General features: G+C 45.0%; 1 protein-coding gene across 1 annotated transcript; it reads left to right on the forward strand.

Moving 5' to 3' along the window:
• Positions 1-14,118: 14,118 nt before the first annotated feature.
• Positions 14,119-19,117, forward strand: ccn3 (cellular communication network factor 3). Its single transcript, XM_002937973.5, has 5 exons — positions 14,119-14,204; positions 15,183-15,402; positions 16,079-16,330; positions 17,143-17,354; positions 18,416-19,117. Exons 1-5 carry the CDS (start codon positions 14,160-14,162, stop codon positions 18,719-18,721), a joined length of 1,035 nt encoding a protein of 344 aa, XP_002938019.1. The 5' UTR covers positions 14,119-14,159; the 3' UTR covers positions 18,722-19,117.
• The last annotated feature ends 1,265 nt before the right edge of the window (positions 19,118-20,382 follow it).

Consider the following 20,382-nt stretch of genomic DNA (forward strand, 5'->3'; position numbering starts at 1 on the left):
CCAACCCTGGCACCCATACCAACCCTAGCACCCATACCAACCCTGGCACCCATACCACCCCTAGCACCCATACCAACCCTGGCACCCATACCAACCCTAGCACCCATACAAACCCCTAGCACCCATACCAACCCTGGCACCCATACCAACCCTGGCACCCATACCGACCCTAGCACCCATACCAACCCTGGCACCCATACCAACCCCTAGCACCCATACCAACACTGGCACCCATACCAACCCTGGCACCCATACCAACCCTGGCACCCACACCAACCCTAGCACCCATACCAACCCTAGCACCCATAACCCCCCCAGCAAACTGTTACCTGTGCCAACTGCAGAGCTGTGTGAAGAGATTGGCAGCTGCCATGTTTGCCTTTGCCATTTCCTTTCTTAGGTTCCATGGTGAGTCTTAGCAAGATTGAAAGGGGAACTCCAGCTTCCGAACCAAAGTTTGTTAAAGAGCCCCACACAGCACAGAAACCCCTAATTTCCCTATCCCTGTAATCTGTTCCTTCAAACAGTAGGAATAAATACCATTTTATATGCTGAAATCCAGCTGAAAAACTGTTCTTTCTGTATCATTTGAAATCCTGGCAGGGGAGGAGGGACTAAAACTTCTCCCCAGCTTACAGACAGAACGCGGGAACTACATAACCCACAATGCATTGCACTGGGATGTTCCTTTCCTTATTGACATCACGTGTGCAGCAGGGAATTGTGGGATTGGGAGGAGGCAGGCTGAAGGCAGGCTGAGGACAGGCGACTACGGTTACATTTATTTAAAGGAACAGTAACACCAAAAAATTAAAGTTTTTTAATGTAATTAAAATATAATGTACTGTTGCCCTGCACTGGTAAAAGTTGTATGTTTGCTACAGTAATTCTACTATAGTTTATATAAATAAGCTGCTGTGTAGCCCCGGGGGCAGCCATTCAAGATGGAGAAAAGGCACAGGTTACACAGCAGATAACAGATAAGCTCTGTAGAATACAATAGTGTTTTATCTGTTATCTGCTATGTGCCTGTGCCTTTTCTCCTTTGAACGGCTGCCCCCATGGCTACACAGCAGCTTTGTTTATATAAACTATAGTAGGGTTTCTGTAGCAAACACACCAGCTGTACCAGTGCAGGAATGGCTGCCCCCGGGGCTACACAGCGGGGTATTTATATAAACTATAGTAGGGTTTCTGTAGCAAACACCCCAGCTGTACCAGTGCAGGAATGGCTGCCCCCGGGGCTACACAGCTTTGTCTATATAAACTTTCTGAGGCTTTCATTTTTTGGTGTTACTGTTCCTTTAAGTCACAAAGTAGCCAGCCAGATCAGCAGGGGAACAGGGGGAGGGGCTTAGGGAACTGTTCCAAACCAGATTATTACATTAAACATCATGAAAAGGCTGCATATTGTTTAACTGATGTATATTGCAAAGTTGCTTGAAATCATGTTTGTTTGGGTTGCGTTCTCCTTTAAGCAGGTGCACTGGGCCGGGACTAAGGGCTAGCTGCCAGATACATGCTCCTGGTTGCCAGTCACTGCCAAGGAACCTGGGAATTAAAATGCAGAAATGGCTAACACTATCCGTGCTGTGCAACTATGCCGTTTGTGTGCTGGTACCAGGAACTCATACCAGTGTGGGGGGTGCGATTGTGGAGGGGACAGGGGCACTGGGGTAACAGCCAGCACAGAATGTATTCATGGAAAATACCACTAAGGTTTCATAAACTACAGCAACCAATCAGCAGGTTCATTCACTTTGCACAAAATCTCACCCCTTAGTACTCGCAAAGACCTGCGCCCATAGATCAAAATGCGTCAGGGTGGAAATTTGGGGAAAACCCAGCACTTGTGCCCATTTCTATACATTGCACCCCGCCCGGCACTTTGTAAACATCCCCTCTAATTAGGTGCTAGGGGTTATTACATTAACTTGTCTGAAATAAAGACAGTATTAAATTGCTTCAGCAAAAAATATGGCCATTAATTATTCCTTCCGTAAACATGCCCATTGTCCCGCCATATGTTTTCCATTTATAAACGTATCCAAACCCTCCCCCTTCTCTCCGGCATATTCCTTCCTCCGAGGGAACTGATTGCCTGCATGTGTTTTTAAAATCATGGAACATACTGCAATTTTATAATCGAAGCGAAACAATGCAAGTTCATTCCCACAGGTACATCCAATGTTCTTTCCATCTATACTCCCACTTTCCGGAAGTTTCCGTGTGTTTAACAAACGGGCCTGCCAGGAGGCGCAAAGATGGCTTGTAAGGGTTGGAATATTTATACAGACACTGAAGCAGACTCCCCAGGCTGGAAACACAACTAAATCTGTTTGGAATTCTCTCTTGCATTTCTATGACTACTGTCTTTCTGGCCTGGAAATTCCCCTTTTATGAGGTTATCATCAGTCGGAGACTATAGGGAGTTGGGCTCGGTGGTAGACAAGGGGAAAAATATCCCTCATGTAGAAAGAATTTGCTTTTAAAAAGCGCCCACCTTATCAGCGGCTAGGATTACAGAGTAGCACAAAGCAATATAATTAGGAAAATGTGCGGCCGACGGGGTCAGATATCTGCCAGAACAGGATGCAAAAGGAAAAACACTATGCCATTATTGTGTTGCCGTGGTAACAAACCAAGCAGGCATCAAATTGACAGTTTGCACTTGTATTCAGCATAAACGTTATCCATTGGGTGCTGGATGGTATTAAGGAATACAGATTCCTGAGCAGGCAGAACAGGGCTTTAAAAGTGCATATTTAGTACAGGTATGGAACCTGTTATCCAGAATGCTCGGTACCTGGGGTTTTCCATAAGTCTGCTAAAAATCATTTAAATATTGAATGAACCAAATAGGATTGTTTTGCCCCCAATAAGGGGTAATTATATCTTAGTTGGGATCAAGTACAGGTACTGTTTTATTATTACAGAGAAAAGGGAATCATTTAACCATTAAATAAACCCAATAGGACTGTTCTGCCCCCAATAAGGGGTAATTATATCTTAGTTGGGATCAAGTACAGGTACTGTTTTATTATTACAGAGAAAAGGGAATCATTTAACCATTAAATAAACCCAATAGGGCTGCTCTGCCCCAATAAGGGGTAATTATATCTTAGTTGGGATCAAGTACAGGTACTGTTTTATTATTACAGAGAAAAGGGAATCATTTAACCATTAAATAAACCCAATAGGGCTGTTCTGCCCCCAATAAGGGGTAATTATATCTTAGTTGGGATCAAGTACAGGTTCTGTTTTATTATTACAGAGAAAAAGGAAATAATTTTTAAAAATTAGAATTATTTGCTTATAATGGAGTCTATGGGAGATGGGCTTTCCATAATTTCGGGACTTTCTGGATAACGGGTTTCCGGATAAGGGATCCCATACCTGTACTTACAGCAGTTTGTCCGGCGCCTTCTGTTTTAACGGGACTCTATGGACTTCTACATATAAATACACACTTGAAGACCATAATGGATCACCCATTGATAGCTAAGCCCATTCCATGCCATGGAGCACTGAAGCATAGCACCTTAATGATATTTACTGGAAAAAAACAATCCCTGCCCAATTATCTTCAGCAGCCACAAGCAAATGCCCAACAGGTGAACTAGAAAGGTAGTGTTGTCCCATATAGAATGTATAAAGGCCGTAGGAAATCCAGAAAGCCTTGTATTCAGTAGTCCCCTCATAGGCTTTCTGATGCTGTGGTGGCACCATGACATGGATCTGATCCTTGTTTTGAGCAGTCAAATGTTGAGCACCATGGATGCCTGGGTATTATAGAACCAGATGAATGGCAAAAACATGGAATTCAATGGCTAACTGGCAGGCAAATAGCAGAGATTTAAGGATAAGGAAAGGTAAAAACTAAGTAATCTTTATCAGAAAGGTCTATGTAAATACAGCCATAAGCACTTATAGTAATGCTGCACTGAGTCCTCTGTCAAAAGATTTTGTGTCTGTTTTCCTCTGCCAGAGACTTGCAGCTCTCTCCTCTCTCCTGCTCCCCCCTCCCTCAAGAATGCTAAGAACTCCCTCCCCCCCCCCTTAGGAATGTGGATCTGAACCAATCAGCAGGAAGCTGACTCATAGTCTAACTCATAGGGGCACATTTACAAAAGCATGAACGCTCCGAGCGTATTTTCGCCGATTTTTTCGGGCGTCCGCACGGCTTTTTCGTACGGCGCACGACTTTTTCGTAAGCCGCACGACTTTTTCGGACGTTTGCACGAAAAAATCGGAAAGGTTTTACCGCTGTTTACAATTGTTCGGTACGAAAATTTCGGGAATTTCGGATCGCCAATACGATATTATCGTGACTAATACGTTTTTTTCGTAAGCATTTTCGTGATATTTGCGATCTTCCGAAATGTTCATTTCCAATACGATTTTTTTCCCATTCGTGATTCGGATTCGTGGATTAGTAAATGTGCCCCATAGTCTCGCTCTTGGTGCAGGAGTGAGGCATTATGGGAACTTTCTTTACACAGCTCAGTGTTTGGCTTCCTGTTTGGCTTCTGATCATCTGAAAGGGAGAAATATGGGGAGACTTAAGGGCACTATTGAGAGAACTGAAGGTATGCCTGCAGCTTGAGATTAACTCTTTACTAGCCTTTCCTTCTCCTTTAAAGACAAGGTAGATGCCAGGGAAGGTGGCAATGGCAGCAGTAGTAGAAGTAGTAAAGAGGGCTAGCAGGCAAAGGGCAGGTAATGCACGTAGACATATGGAAGGTCAGTCAGGATAATCATTCCCCAAACTCAGGGAACCTAACATCTTGCACAGAAATAAGTGAGTATATATATATATATATCAGAACCAGCATTGGTATCTGGGCATGTACTTAACAGAGCATACATGGAAGGAATAGAAATTGCTAGGCTTGTATTGGACCCTTGCCCATCCAAACAACCAGTTGAGTAGGAGTAATATCCCCCCTAACAACGTTGTATTAAAGGAACAGTAGTAAGATCCCATTTGTCTCTTTTACAGAGAATCCAATTTAGAAATCGCTATAAAGCTGAACTGTCCCCAGCCTGCGCCGAATAATACAGCCATTTCATTATAATGCAACTATTTATCTGGCTCTGCCAGCTCCTACAGCACGTAGGAATCAGGGCGCCAAGTAAAACGAAATACACATTCTTTTAATGACACGCTGAATGAGAACACAAGCACAGTTTGTGAGCGACCAAGTACGGGATACAATGGTTATCATATTCGGCATAAGGCTGGAACACAATGGCCTGTTTCTGTTCCTACTCCCTGTTACACTCCCTGAAGGCAAGTATATGTTGGCAGTTGCAGTGCTTTCTTAGGGCACCCTGTGCTACTGCATGGCAACAGTGAGGGGTAGAACATCATTTACTGACGCCACAATGGCTTTTCTACATCAATCAAGTCATAATGGCAGCTGCCCAAATGTACTTGCAATGCGATTCATTAATGAGGGATTGTTTTTAAATGTAAGATCTTTACAGAGTATATAGATACGCACTGTTCAGGGGCATAATTATAGAGGCAGTATACCCTGTGGCTACAAGTGGTTGCCACTAGTGATGGGCGAAATGTTTCACCAGGCATGGATTCGCGGCGAATTTCCGCGTTTCACCATTGGCTTATTGTTTCGCGAAACGGATGAAAAAATTTGCCGCACGTCCAAAAATAGTTGTGGGCGACAAAAGAATAGCCTCGCGCGACAAAACAATAGCCGGGCGACAAAAGAATAGCCCCGTGCGACAAAACAATAGCCGGGCGACAAAAGATAGCCTCGCGGGACAAAACAATAGCTGGGCGACAAAAGATAGCCTCGCGCGACAAAAGAATAGCCGGGCGACAAAACAATAGCCTCGGGCGACAAAAGAATAGCCGCGGGCGACAAAAGAATAGCCTCGCGCGACAAAACAATAGCCAGGCGACAAAAGAATAGCCCCGTGCGACAAAACAATAGCCGGGGCGACAAAAGAATAGCCCCGTGCGACAAAACAATAGCCGGGCGACAAAAGAATAGCCCCGTGCGACAAAACAATAGCCGGGCGACAAAAGATAGCCTCGCGGGACAAAACAATAGCTGGGCGACAAAAGAATAGCCTCGCGCGACAAAACAATAGCCGGGCGACAAAAGAATAGCCCCGTGCGACAAAACAATAGCCGGGCGACAAAAGATAGCCTCGCGGGACAAAACAATAGCTGGGCGACAAAAGATAGCCTCGCGCGACAAAAGAATAGCCGGGCGACAAAACAATAGCCTCGGGCGACAAAAGAATAGCCGCGGGCGACAAAAGAATAGCCTCGCGCGACAAAACAATAGCCAGGCGACAAAAGAATAGCCCCGTGCGACAAAAGAATAGCCCCGTGCGACAAAACAATAGCCGGGCGACAAAAGAATAGCCCCGTGCGACAAAACAATAGCCGGGCAACAAAAGATAGCCTCGCGGGACAAAACAATAGCCGGGCGACAAAAGATAGCCTCACGCGACAAAAGAATAGCCGGGCAACAAAACAATAGCCCCGTGCGACAAAAGAATAGCCGTGGGCGACAAAACAATAGCCGCGGGCGACAAAAGAATAGCTGGGCGACAAAAGAATAGTTGCGGGCGACAATTTTTTTGACGCACAACATTTTCAGTTTCGCAAATTTTTCGCAGTTTCGCGAATCTTTTGAAAGATTCGCGAATATTTCGCCGAAGCAAAACGGGACAGATTCGCTCATCACTAGTTGCCACCAGGCCGGTATTTTACCCAGACCAGTATTACAAATTTACCAGCAATGTACTTGCCAGTAAACCTAAAATAATTTAGAGAGATGGCATCAACCCTAGTGGCTACTGGATGGCCAAGAGCATAGGGGACCCAGCAAAACACTAAATAATAAGCAGTTTCAATTCATGTTATTAAATATCTTATTCCCAAAGTTAATGGGGGGCTCTGATATGATTTCCCCCCTAATTTCAATGGCACTGCTGTCACTGCTATAATATAAATCTGATGCTGATGTACATGCCATGACACAGGCTAGATCTTAAAGACGGCAGAAAAACTTTAAATGTGTCTTCATTATTGTATAGTGCTTGTAAAACTGCAGGTTTTTTTTTCTTTTAAGAGTTATTGGGGGTTAAATCTTAACTATATTCTTTGTCTCTCTGTGTTGGATCTTTCCGACTCTGCAGAGTTACAGATTAGATCTCAGCCATAAAGCGTGACGGAACTGCTGAGCAAAAGGAGTGAGACAACCATTTAAATGAGAAGTAAATCCATACTTAAATCATAGGGCCCTGCCATTCAACCCAAGCGCATCAAGCTAACATTTCAGAATGGCCTTTCTTCCCAGGGCCTGACCTCGAACCCTGCGTGCCTCTTCTGCCTTCCCCTAGTTCTGGCCACCCCTGGTAACTGGCCCTTCGCTACCACCAGAGGAAAGGCCACCTTACCTAATGGCAGTTATGGCCCTGACAGCGGGCCCATGCCCAATAAATATGCCTTTGTAACAGTGCCTCTTTAAAGCGGCATTGCTCCACACGGAGCACAGAAGTGACATTACCATGTTCATCTGACATCCTGCAGAACCCAAGCCGTTGGATAATCTAACTCCCGTCTGCTTCCCTAAAGTGGCATTTCTTTTTCCTGTCCTACCGAAAGTTGTGGAAAAGTCAAAGAAACAAAAAACTCCTTGAAGAGATTTGTTATCCCTGGCATGGGACGTGTATGAAAGGGGAAATATGACTAAAGCGCCGGGGAAAGAGCTTCGTAAACGGAGGAAATATTTGATGACATCAGCCCAGCTGGAATGCTGAGTCCAACAAGAAAGCATGTTACTCCTTCTAAAAGCCCCATTCTGCCTAGGGGACACACCGGGGGATCAGTATTGTGCATACAATCGCAATGCAGAAAACCAGTCAGCTGAACTACAACTTCCAGCAGCCACAGAAGCCTACTGCTCTAAATATGGGGCTCATTTATTAACATATGTACACTAGTGCAGTAACCAATAGCAACCATTCAGATCTTTGCTTTTATTTTCAGATCTGCAGTAGATGTAAGTACTTTCTGCAGGCTGGTTACTGGCTGGTTGCTATGGGTACTGGTGCAGCTTAGTAGCTAAATTAAAGACTATTCCATTAGATTGTTACACAATCCACTTCCTTTTGACACTGAGGGTCAGTACCAGACTAGGGCACCTTGGGCCCTCCAGGGAACATTCACAGCCTTGGGTACCAGTTTAAGTCTGGTCTCTGTACCCTGGTGGGATAGTAGGGTTACCACTAGGGATGTAGCGAACCTCGAAAAAAAAATCGCGAATATTTGCGAACCCCATAGACTTCAATGGGAAGGCGAACTTTAAAACCTAGAAAAGCCATTTCTGGCCAGAAAACTGATTTTTAAAGGGTGCCACGACCTGGACAGTGGCATGCAGGAGGGGGATCAAGGGCAAAAGGGCAAAAATTTCTCTGAAAAATACTTTGTTGAAAGGCAGCTGGCAGACCTAGCGGAAATATGCAGCGTTTTTTGCTATTTCGCACTATTAGCACCATGGAAACAGGATTTGCTTACACCAGTACTAGGCTGAAAAACGCTGTGTGTGGCTTGTGCGGCGTTTTTAGGCCGAGAAAAAACGCAGAGAACAAACGCAGCGGGAAAAAAAACGCGGCGAACCCAAATTGCGAACATACGCGAAAAGTTCGCGAACTTCCGAACACCCGATGTTCGCGCAAATTAGTTCGCCGGCGAACAGTTCGCTGCATCTCTAGTTACCACCAGTCTAGTACGAAAAATACCCTCCAAGGCCAGGACTGGTATTACAAAATTACAGGCAATGTACTTACCATTAAATTTGTAATAACTAGTCAACCAGCCCGCCTCTGATTCAACCCAAGCCCACCCCTTTTTTCCTTTTCTAGCTTTCATACTCATCAAATCCTCTTCGGATTCCATGTTGGATCATGCGGTTCAGGCCCCTTGATGACGTTGCTCCACCCCTATGATGTCATCACCACGTCCAAGTGTCCCAATCTGCCCCCTTTTGTGCCCGGCTAGTATGGATATTATTTAAAGGTGGCAACCCTATGGGCCAGTCTATCCAGGGGAGCTGCTGCCATGAAGTGAATTGAGGTACTTGCCTCAGGCGGCAGCAGCTCGCAAACTGCCAGGGGCGGCAAAAAAACACTTCTGGTAACTATAAGAGCCTAAATTACAATCTTTAAATCGAGCAGGTTCCGCCGGCATAGGTAGTAGATATGTAATCTATTAAGCCAACCATCTTGACCTTTGCCCCTTGACAGAACACCCCACCCCCATCATATATGCAAAATGTTCCAATGTTGACAGGTTCAGTTAAAAAAGTAAGTTTAGCTTTATTGACATTTTCAGGCTAAGACTAAAGCTTTTCTAGGACATGGAAACTATGGATATTATTTTAATTGTACCTGTGAACATTGTAATCATGAAGTGCCTGCTCACGTTTGTATACATAGTGTAATCCACTCCCTTGGGGCTTGGCACCTAAACCCAACGTATCTACTTATGTGTTAAAACCCCACATGACCCCTGATGGTGGCCCTGGCCTAGTGTTGCACAAGCGTAAGGGTGAAGACACACGGAGCTACTAGTAGCGGCTACTTGTTGTGGCTACTAAAATAGGCAATGTTGATCATTTACTGATGATTGTTTCTAGGTGTGTTTTACCAGAGGCAATTCTCAGTATTGTCTATGGCAGGGGATTTTCTGGTGTTTAGTAGCTGTAACATGTAGCTGCTACTAAGTAGCTCTGTGTGTCTTCACCCGAAGACATGGAGATTAGTTGCTAGTGATAAATCTTTGCTGTTGCAGGCGACTAATCTCCCCGTAATGACATCCCACTGGCTGAATGTAAATCGCCGGTAGGATAGAATATGCATCGCTTCTGTTTACTGAAGTCGCCCGAAGTTGCCTCTCAAGGAAACTTAGGGCGACTTTGGGAAACTGAAGCAACGAATATGTCATTCCCCCGGCGATTTACATTCTTGGCAGTGGGATGGCATTACGGCGAGATTAGTTGCCTGCGGTAACAAAGATTTATAATAATAATAATCTCCCCGTGTGCCACTGCACTAAAGCTCAGGTATAAAATATACTAGCCAAAATCAGGCATGTAGCAAGTGCCTTACCAATGCAGGGGCAGATCCATTCTGCGCCAAGACAGTTAATGGAACCCTATAAAAATGGGTTCTTGCACTTTTTACACCCCACCTTGTGTGGCATCTGTTTCTTTCTCCCTACTCCTCACTAAGGACAAAATCTTGCCATTTGATTGTAAGTAGTCCCGTGCCCTGCTTCCCTGACCATTTGTACCTACCAGAACCAACCCACCATGTGAGCTACCTGCTGCCAGAAAATGACTTGTTTCACTAATGTGCCCACAGATTCCTTTCATTTTAGCAAAGAAACAAACGCTCTTGTGAATAAACAGCATTTCCTGTTATTTAAGATATTTAATTTGTAAGTAACTGATGAAAGGTATGTGAGAGGCACACTGGCTCATACATTCCCTCTCCTAAATCTGTGCCTGGGGGATACATATGCTAAGTATTATTTCATGTTCTGTCTCTACCAACTGCCATCAAAGTTTATTTGTTATTGTTTGTTTATGTATTTATATAAAGCACTGCTTTCAGTCTCCATGGGAGTTGTCTCTCTTTTATCTGTCCCACCTCCCTGCCATTACTGACTGCCGCCCCTTTGAGTGCCAGGTCATGCCCTCATTCAGTAGGCAAGTAAAGCTAATCTATGCTGAAGTTATTCTGATCCATGCCTTTTCCTAAAATGAGAGTTTAGGGAGGAGATAAGGAGGATTATGGGGAACAATGTTACCCTAGGGCAAGTTTGCATCAAACAGCTCTACAAAACATCTACTGGGGCAGTAACAGCTGCATTTGAACCTGGTGCCTACGGCCAATCATAAACTGTAATTCCAAAGGAAATGATGAGTTCCAGGTTTTGTTGTTCAACCAGAATGAATAAAATATTTTCAATATACTATATTCTGTAGCCCTATACTGGAATATGACTAACATGGACAAAATGGATAGCGTTGTTAGAGGCAGTGGAGACAAAAGAAATTTTGATAAAATGGTCTTTTTGGAGCAAGGAAAATTGCTTTTAGTTGTTAGTTGCAAAGAAAACTGCCATTTGTGATGGGGCAAGTTGGACAAGTGAGAGGCATCACGATGAGACAGTGTGTATGGCGTGAAAGAGAAAAGCAACAACAGTACAAGGAGTGAATTTGGAGATGTAGTAGAAAGCAAGATTCTCCACCTCAGTAGCTAGAGGAGGTAATTACAGAGGAGATACTAAGAGCTAATGTGATGGCATTTCTGAGGGTATGATCTGTGACTTTACAGTAGGTTCCAAGATGGCTGATGTTACAGTTTGCTGCAGAAAGATGTGTAGCAGAGAAGGTTTTTGAAGGTTGGAAGCAACCATTTCAGGTTAGAGGACACAGGGGCAATAATAGGAAAGATGTAGCTCCATTTAGTCAATGAGAGGCCCCAGCTCTAGCAAACGTTTGGTAGATATCTATGGCATCAGTAGCACTTTTGGGCACATGAGAAGTTTATTCTGCTCCAAGACACAAAAGTATGAAGATCATTTTGAGATTCAGAAGTTTTGGGGCCTGAGATTACTAGGAGTACTTTCCTACCATGGGGAAACAATAGTCCCTGACAATAGGTTCCCCCTTCCCACTGCGCAGAGCCGACATAAAGACCAACTTGGTTTCGTTGAAAGAAGAGAATGATCAGGTGCCGTTCTTCATGTTGCGCCAATTAATTTAGAGCCAACGGACGGAGAACAAACATCTCGCTCATTGTTTCGCTCCACAGACTTCTAGGAATTGTTAGTGCCAGGGCTAACGTTGAACAATGGGCACTTCATACTGATGGCTGCCAGGCAACGGGACCTGCAGAATCAGGATTCATTTTATACGTCCCCCAAACTGACTGAAAGTTAAAATTGTGTATTTTTTGTGTTTCTCAAGTTCTACATTTAATTTTTTTTAATTAATCAATTTTGAATTTTCCTATTTTTTTTATATAAAACACAAAAAGGGATAAACATTTTCAGCACAATGTAACATCATTGGAATTATTTGTACATCTATAGTAAGTTAGGAGGTTCTGAAAATCTCACCCCCATAAGAAATAAAAGGCACTATGTTTGCCCAGCTGCAATAACCCATAGCAACCAATAAGATGTTTGTTTTTAAACAGGTGACCAGTAAATGGTACATGCTGATTGGGTACTATGGGTTACTGGTACTGGATAACTTGTTATATTTTATTACATAACCCCATTCGTTTATTACTGTGCTTCAGTATATGATAAATATCATTCTTCTGATGAAAAGCCTTATCTGGAAGACCCAGGTCCTGGTGCCAGTTGCCCACTCATCCAACTCACTGAATCCCATTCAAATTTTCCCACCCTAGCCTGCCCCACTGGAAAACCCATTCCCCTACCTGTATGCACTGCAACTGGGCAGCCAAGGGAGATCTGGTCACGGGCAGAGGGGGGGTTGATCAGGCCATGTGGTGCAAATTCTTTAAATCTAGCCCTGAGGCCAGGCCTTGGTAGTAGGGTTGCCACCTGGCCAGTATTTCACCAGCCTAACCAATAAAATAGCAGCCAGGGCTGGGGCCAGTAGTAGTTGTAGTTGCTGGTAAATTTGTAATAACTTGTCTTCCACCCTTCCTATCCCTTCGACAAGCTTATTTTCTAGCCTTCCTTGCTCCCTATATCCCCTTAAATGTGGTCCACCATCATGCCCTGCCCCCCAATTAGATCACAATCCTGCCCTGACATCAAGGAACCGCCCCATTATGGACCCAGCCCCCACCCTGACTGGTAAGAACATTGACAAAAGATGGCAACACTACTTGGTGGCCTTCCCACAAATCCAGGGCTAGGTGTTTAGATCACCATGACATGAGTTGCCAGAACCTGTGAATGTTTTTGGGCAATAATCAGACTTGGGCTTTGCTGTGAATAGGAAGTTTATTCATTTGTACAATATGGGGCAATTGGCATTGTTTTATCATCTGCAGTGAGTAAGGGATCAGGAGGCCAAGGAGGTGCATTTGTTTGTCAGGCTTTTTAACGCAGCGGAAAAACGCCTAAGGCGAACCCAAATTGCGAACATCGCGAAAAGTTTGCGAACTTCCAAACTTGCGAACACCCGATGTTCGTGCCAATTAGTTCGCCGGCGAATGGTTCGCTACATCTCTTGTTAAGATCGCCGGATCTTCTCCCGATATCCCCACCTACGGGTGGGCAATATTGGGAAAATGTAGGCGAAACAATTGAATTATAAAGGGAGCAATGGGCACACTTGGTTCGGGACCGCATCAATGAACCGATACGGTCCCCGATCCGACTAAATCTTTTAACCTGGCCAATCGATATCTGGCCAATTTCAGGCAGATATTGGTCGGGCATGCCCCTCGTTCCTGCCCCTACACAGGCCGATAAGCTGCCGATTCTGTCTAAGGGACCCATATCAGCAGCTACTATCGGCCCGTGTATGGGGACCTTAAGAATAGGACTAGAGGGCCCTACTAACAAGAGCTTACAATCTAAAGGGTTAATACAGGGAAAACCATGCCGAGGCAGATATCACCCTAGGGTTTGTTGGGCAGCCTGGCCAGTCCATTTGCTTAGGAATAAAGGTTACAGTAAGAGCTGGCCGCAGAGCTGACATCAGTACACATTGTGGCTGTGTATCCCCTTCAGACTTTGCTAGACGTCTGGGGCTGCATTCCTCATACGTACATGACTAATTGGTTCCTCTGACACAAAATGCTTTCATGATCACAGACAGAATTCCTCTGCTATTTGGCTGCAATCGCTTTCCATGAATGCAGCGCAAATACCATTCAGCAGGTGAGGGTTATGTCGCCATCTAGCGGCCACTGAGCGCAATTACCTCTCAAATGGAAACGCTGGGTCCATGAGCTCCGCAGAAATGTACTTGGTACCGCCCAGTTCCGGAGCCTCAGCCAATAGGGTTTCTGCAGGATTAGCAGCCAGTCTATATATGGGCAGGCAGAGCCACTGAGTGTCATTCACACAAACTGACAGTGAGTGGAAGTTCCCTGCTTGTACCACTGCTCTGGCAATCATGACTCCCTGCCTGGCTCTCTGCTTCATCCTCCTCCTACAACAAGTAAGTGCCATTTTATTGCTTTTCTCTATATGAGCTTGCATGTTCCTTTTAATGGGGATCTTTGCATTAAGAACATGGAATTCTAAGCAACTTTCTGAAGTTAATGAAATATTTTCAGTGGTTTTGCATTTTTATGCCAATGTAATTGCACAGTATCTGCCTGGCAGTTTGTAGTCGCTGCATTGCTGGTTCTGACTGCTGAAACAATGTAGCAGACCTGGAGGAGAACTGACTTCTGCATCATAACTTCAAGAGTCAGAACCAGGAGTGCAGGAAGGCACAGACAGTTGTTTTGCTCTTGGTTAATTAGTACTTTGGTTCTTTGTATTTTTTAATGATTTATATTTGTAATATGTCTCTCAGCCTGAAACTGCTACCTGGGTTTGAAGGGGAACTAAACCTGTTCTCTCAACTCAAAATTAAAGTGGAAGGAGAGGCACCACCCTATAACATATAATGTCTCTCCCCTGACCATAGCCACTTACTGTTTCATTGAGTACTGCAAGCCTGTTGGACCTGGCAGAGGAGTAGTCTCTCTATGTTGGCAGCTGTTGTTGTGGGGCACTGCCAGCTCTGATGGGCAGCACCTCTATATTAGCACTGCCTCCAACTCAAGAGCTTACAGTGAGCACACACTGCCCTGAAGCCTGTAGATCACCCAACCGTGCCAATATTGTGTCGGGGGGGTACCAGATTGCCCTTGTGCCAGGGGCATTTTTATGAACAACCAGTTTGCAGGCCCCCATCAAAGGGCAAGGCAAGGGGAAGCAGCTTTTAAATATAACTCCTTATAACTTCCTACTCCTGTAAGACCCAAATAAGTTATTTAGGTGAATTTCCCCTTTAAAGAACACAAAGCCAAGGCTGATTTGCTCCCTGGGATTCTGGTACCCAATGACAGTTTATCCTATTAGAGCTTGAGCGTTACAGGTCAGCTGTTATGCATATTATTTATTTGTGTTTCATGGAATTGTACAGGTGGCGTCACAGAGATGCCCGTCCCAGTGTGACCAGTGTCCTGAGGAACCACCCAGCTGCGCCCCCTCCGTGCCACTCGTACTAGATGGTTGTGCCTGCTGCCCAGTGTGTGCCCGGCAGGAGGGAGAGAGCTGCTCTGAGATGCACCCCTGCCAAGAGGACAAAGGGCTTTACTGTGAATTCAATGCAGACCCGAGGACAGAGGCTGGCATCTGCATGGGTAAGCTGGGCACAATGGGCAACAAGCCTGGGAAAACTCTGCTACTTTAATATTATTATTTTTATTATTAACATTTATTTATAAAGCACCAACATATGCCGCAGCGCTGTACAATAAGTGGGTTTCATACATTGGACATACAGAGTAACATATAAATCAATCGATAACCGATACAAGAGGTGAAGAGGGCCCTGACCAAAAGAGCTTACAATCTACAAGTAAAGCACCAACATATCCTGCAGCGCTGTACAATAAGTGGGTTTCATACATTGGACATACAGAGTAACATATAAAGCAATCAATAACCGATACAAGAGGTGAAGAGAGCCCTGCCCAAAAGAGCTTACAATCTACAAGGAGAAAGGGTTGAGACACAAGGTGTGGGAACGTGTCATACCATGTTATAACATGTGGCCAGGTTAATAAAGAGAATATATACCTGGAATAGGGTTAGCACTAATGGATTTCCCCTTAGCTAAACTATAGAATATCAGGGCCTATGTGCACAGAATAAGCCTTCTCTGTATATTTCCATGTATACACATGAGAGGTACAGGGTGCACAGACAGTGTATATATTGGGATCAAACTATACCCCAGGCATGGGGGAAACTGAATGCACTGTCTGTCCCTGTTTATCCTCTCAGTAAGCGCTTGTTTCTCTGCTTATAAATCAGCTCTGGAAGGCAACAACTGCATCTTTGATGGGGTGGTGTATCGCAACAGAGCGACCTTCCAGCCCAGCTGTAAATACCATTGTACTTGCCTGAACGGCCACATTGGCTGCGTGCCCCGCTGTAACCTCGACTTGATGCTCCCTGGCCCCGACTGCCCTTTCCCAAGGAGGGTGAAGGTGCCCGGCGAATGCTGCGAGAAGTGGGTTTGTGATTCCAAAGAGGAGATGGCGATCGGTGGCTTTGCCATGGCCGGTGAGTCTCGCATCTTTTCTTATTTGTAACACAAAGTGGTGTCACTATTTCCCAAAAAATATGGGTCTGCCCCATCCCAAGGGGTTTAGGCACCATTGCCCTTTGTTGCCCTTATACTGAAGGAATGGTGTTAGGGGGCGGCTAAAGACAATGTTGGGGATCAAGGCACAGTGCAGCCTGGCACAAGGGAGCCCTTTCATTTACACCTGAATGGGCAGTAACTCGGGGTTCCCTTTGTATATTGCACCTATAGGCGCCAAGTGGGTCTCACAGAACCTCTCTAATTTATACAGCAAACTTAAGGACACCCACCTTGGCACCCCTGCAACTAATAATTCACCTAACCTGCACCAGGTTTTGCACCATATTGGTGAATTAGATATAAATTGTGTTTGGTGCAGCTGTTGTAAATGAGCCCTAATGCTGGGCTGTTTTGAAATGTAAAAAAAACATTTGTTCATTATGCAAAGTCCTAGGACCTTCAAACCAGCCAATCAAATGGTCACTCCATGGGGGGGGGGTGCATTTTGTAGCACCAGGCTTATTGTGGGTGAGACATTATAAATGTAGACAGTGGGTAAAAGACCAAAAATCTGATGAAGCCTGGTCCCAGTTCTATGAAATTCCTTGTCCTAGTCCTGGCTAAATGTTTTAACTCCATGTTTGTATACGTCAGGGCCAGAATACCTTCACTTTTTATCTTCCCTGTGGGTTTGCCTAATGGAAATATGAAGAGCTAAATGCCCATTTATTCCTGGCTCCATCTGCCGACCCAGTGCTGCTTTACCTAATGATATTTGTGTTCCATACAGCCTACAGACCAGAGGCCACTCTCGGGATCGATGCCTCGGACATGTTCACGTGCATTGCCCAGACGACAGAATGGAGTGCTTGCTCCAAGACGTGCGGAATGGGCGTCTCCTCTAGGGTGACCAACCGCAACCCTCGCTGTGAGATGCAGAAACAGATCCGCCTGTGCATGGTGAGGCCTTGTGAGGAGGAGCCTGGGTGGCACATGGAGAAGGTACAGAAATCTATTGACCCCCTATCCTCTATTGACCCCCCTATCATCTATTGTCCCCCTATCTATTGTCCCCCTATCTAATGACCCCCTCCTATTAGTTCCTATTTAATCTTGCCATTTCACTGTTTGCTAGTGTTACTGCTGTAGTTGTCTGATGCTTAAAGGATAAGTAAACCTATAAAATAAGTTAATGTGAAATTAAGAGTGCTATTCTAAGCACTTACATTCATTAATTTTAAATATTTGCAGGGTAGTTCACCTTAAAGTTAACTTTTAGTATGTTATGTTTGTATGGCCAATACCTTTCAACTGGCCTTCATTTTTTATTTCTTATAGTTTTTGAATCATTTGCCTTCTTCTGACTCTTTCCAGCTTTCAAATGGGAGTCACTGACCCTGTTGCTCCTTTTTATTCCTTAGCTTTCTATTTCTTTCCCCCCTTCATTCATATTCCTGTCTCTCATTCAAACAACAGCCTGGTTGCTAGGGTAAATAGGACCTTAGCAGCCATATAGCTGCTAAATAAGTATAAAAACCACTCAAAATAAAAAGTAAAGACCAATTGCAAACTGGCTCAGACTATCAAGCTCTACAACAGCGCCACCTGCTGGTCTGTTGGGATGATGTTCTTCTGGTTAGAAAAGATGCGGGAAAAGTTATCTGAGGTTTCTAATGTTTTTTTCCAACCAGAAGAACCTGACAATTTCCTCAACTACATCATGGTTGGAAACAGGCCAGTAGGTGGCGCTGTTGTAACAACATTCATTCATATTATCAATGCACATTCTCTTAATATCTTCATAAAAAATTATAAACATAAATGGCAAAAGTGCTTAGAATAGCACCGTTATCAATTTGCCATTGGCTTATTTTAAGGGTTTACTTATCCTTACTTGTCCCCTGCTGACCCATTTCTGCTGCTCCATGTATAACGTGATACCTACTCCCGACCCTCGTTGGCCACTTCACCCTTTATGCACCCAGTTAGGTCTCAGAAATATAAGACTTTATGATTCCAAGCAAAGGAACAAACTATTTATTATCCTTGTTATTTGGCTTCAGAAAGGGAAGAGATGTGTGCGAATGAGAAAGACGACCAAACCCATCCACCTTCACTACAAGAACTGCAGCAGCGTCCAGCCGTATAAGCCCAAGTTCTGCGGGCAGTGTAGCGACGGCCGCTGCTGCACTCCTCACACCACCAAGACCATGCACGTGGAGTTTGAGTGCCCTCAGAAACGGATCATTAAGAAACCAGTCATGGTGGTCAGTACGTGTGTGTGCCATTACAACTGCCCACGGGACGCCAGCCTGCTGCAGGTGGATAACGCAAGGTTTCCTGGCCTGAACACCAATTTACATTTATAGGTTCTGTAAAGTCTTATTGACTGTGGGTTGGGCCTTGGTGTTATAAGTGCAGCTCAGAATGGGCAGAACCTTATAGAACAAATCAGGTCTTGGACTGGTTGGAAACCAAAGAGAGGAATTGTCCTCCCAATGAGGTGTTTCCGACCCAGAACACTAAGGGGCGCTGTGTGTATATCAACAAATCAGTACTTCTTTAACTGATATACTTCACTGTGACCGGAGCAGCGCTGGGATTAGTTCCGACCAGGGTTCCATGCAGAGAAGCAAATATAGTGCTTGGACCCTGATGAAACTAGAACTTTTGTGTGGCTTTGAAATTGTAGACTGTAATCTCCACTGGAGGTCTGGCACTTATGGGAATGAGTCAAGTGTCTCTGTAAAGGGCTGTTTTAATAAGTCAACAATCTATCGGTAAACAAAAATGTAATTTATAGTATGTATGTGCAGGGGTAGCAGAACCTATTGGTGCATCTGGGGCATGTGATTCATAGAGAAGGGGTGAAGGATGTGGCTTTGTGTGCCAGATACATCAATTAGGACTGCTCCTTAATATCCCTGCATTCATTCCTCCCTGCTGCGGCCCCCCTTGCCTGTAGCTGTGCCGGCGGCCCCCCTTGCCTGTAGCTGTGCCGGCGGCCCCCCTTGCCTGTAGCTGTGCCGGCGGCCCCCCTTGCCTGTAGCTGTGCCGGCGGCCCCCCTTGGATGTAGCTGTGCCGGCGGCCCCCCTTGCCTGTAGTTGTGCCGGCGGCCCCCCTTGCCTGTAGCTGTGCCGGCGGCCCCCCTTGCCTGTAGCTGTGCCGGCGGCCCCCCTTGGATGTAGCTGTGCCGGCGGCCCCCCTTGCCTGTAGTTGTGCCGGCGGCCCCCCTTGCCTGTAGCTGTGCCGGCGGCCCCCCTTGCCTGTAGCTGTGCCGGCGGCCCCCCTTGCCTGTAGCTGTGCCGGCGGCCCCCCTTGCCTGTAGTTGTGCCGGCGGCCCCCCTTGCCTGTAGCTGTGCCGGCGGCCCCCCTTGCCTGTAGCTGTGCCGGCGGCCCCCCTTGCATTACATTGTAAGGTTTCTCTAAATTTATTGTTGGTTATTGTTAGATAATACCATTCAAAGGGGTAGTTCATCTTTTAGTTAACTTTTAGTATGTTATAGAATGGCCAATTCTAAGCAACTTTAAAATTAATCTTTATATTTTATAATTTTTTAATTATTTGCTTTTATCTTCTGACTCTTCTTTCCAGCATTCAAATGGGGGTCACTGACCCCGGCAGCCAAAAACAATTGCTCTTTGAGGCTACAATTTTATTGTTACTTATCTTTTTATTCAGACCCTCTCCTAGTCATATATCAGTCTCTCATTCAAACTACTCCCTGGTTGCTAATGTCATTTGGAACCTAGCAACCAGAAAAAGTGATATAATTCAAACCACCAATAATAAAAAATGAAGACCAATTGCAAAGTATCTCAGAATAGAACTTTTGTACATCATACTAAAAGTTAACCCAAAGGTGAACAACCCATTTAAAGGAACAGTAACACCAAAAAATGAAAGAGCTTTAAAGTAATAAAAATATAATGCACTGTTGCCCTGCACTGGTAAAACTGGTGTGTTTGCTACAGTAACACTACTATAATTTATATAATAAGCTGCTGTGTAGCCACGGGGGCAGCCAT

Source organism: Xenopus tropicalis, chromosome 6 (genome assembly GCF_000004195.4).
Source record: "Xenopus tropicalis strain Nigerian chromosome 6, UCB_Xtro_10.0, whole genome shotgun sequence".
In the NCBI taxonomy this organism is placed as follows: domain Eukaryota; kingdom Metazoa; phylum Chordata; class Amphibia; order Anura; family Pipidae; genus Xenopus; species Xenopus tropicalis.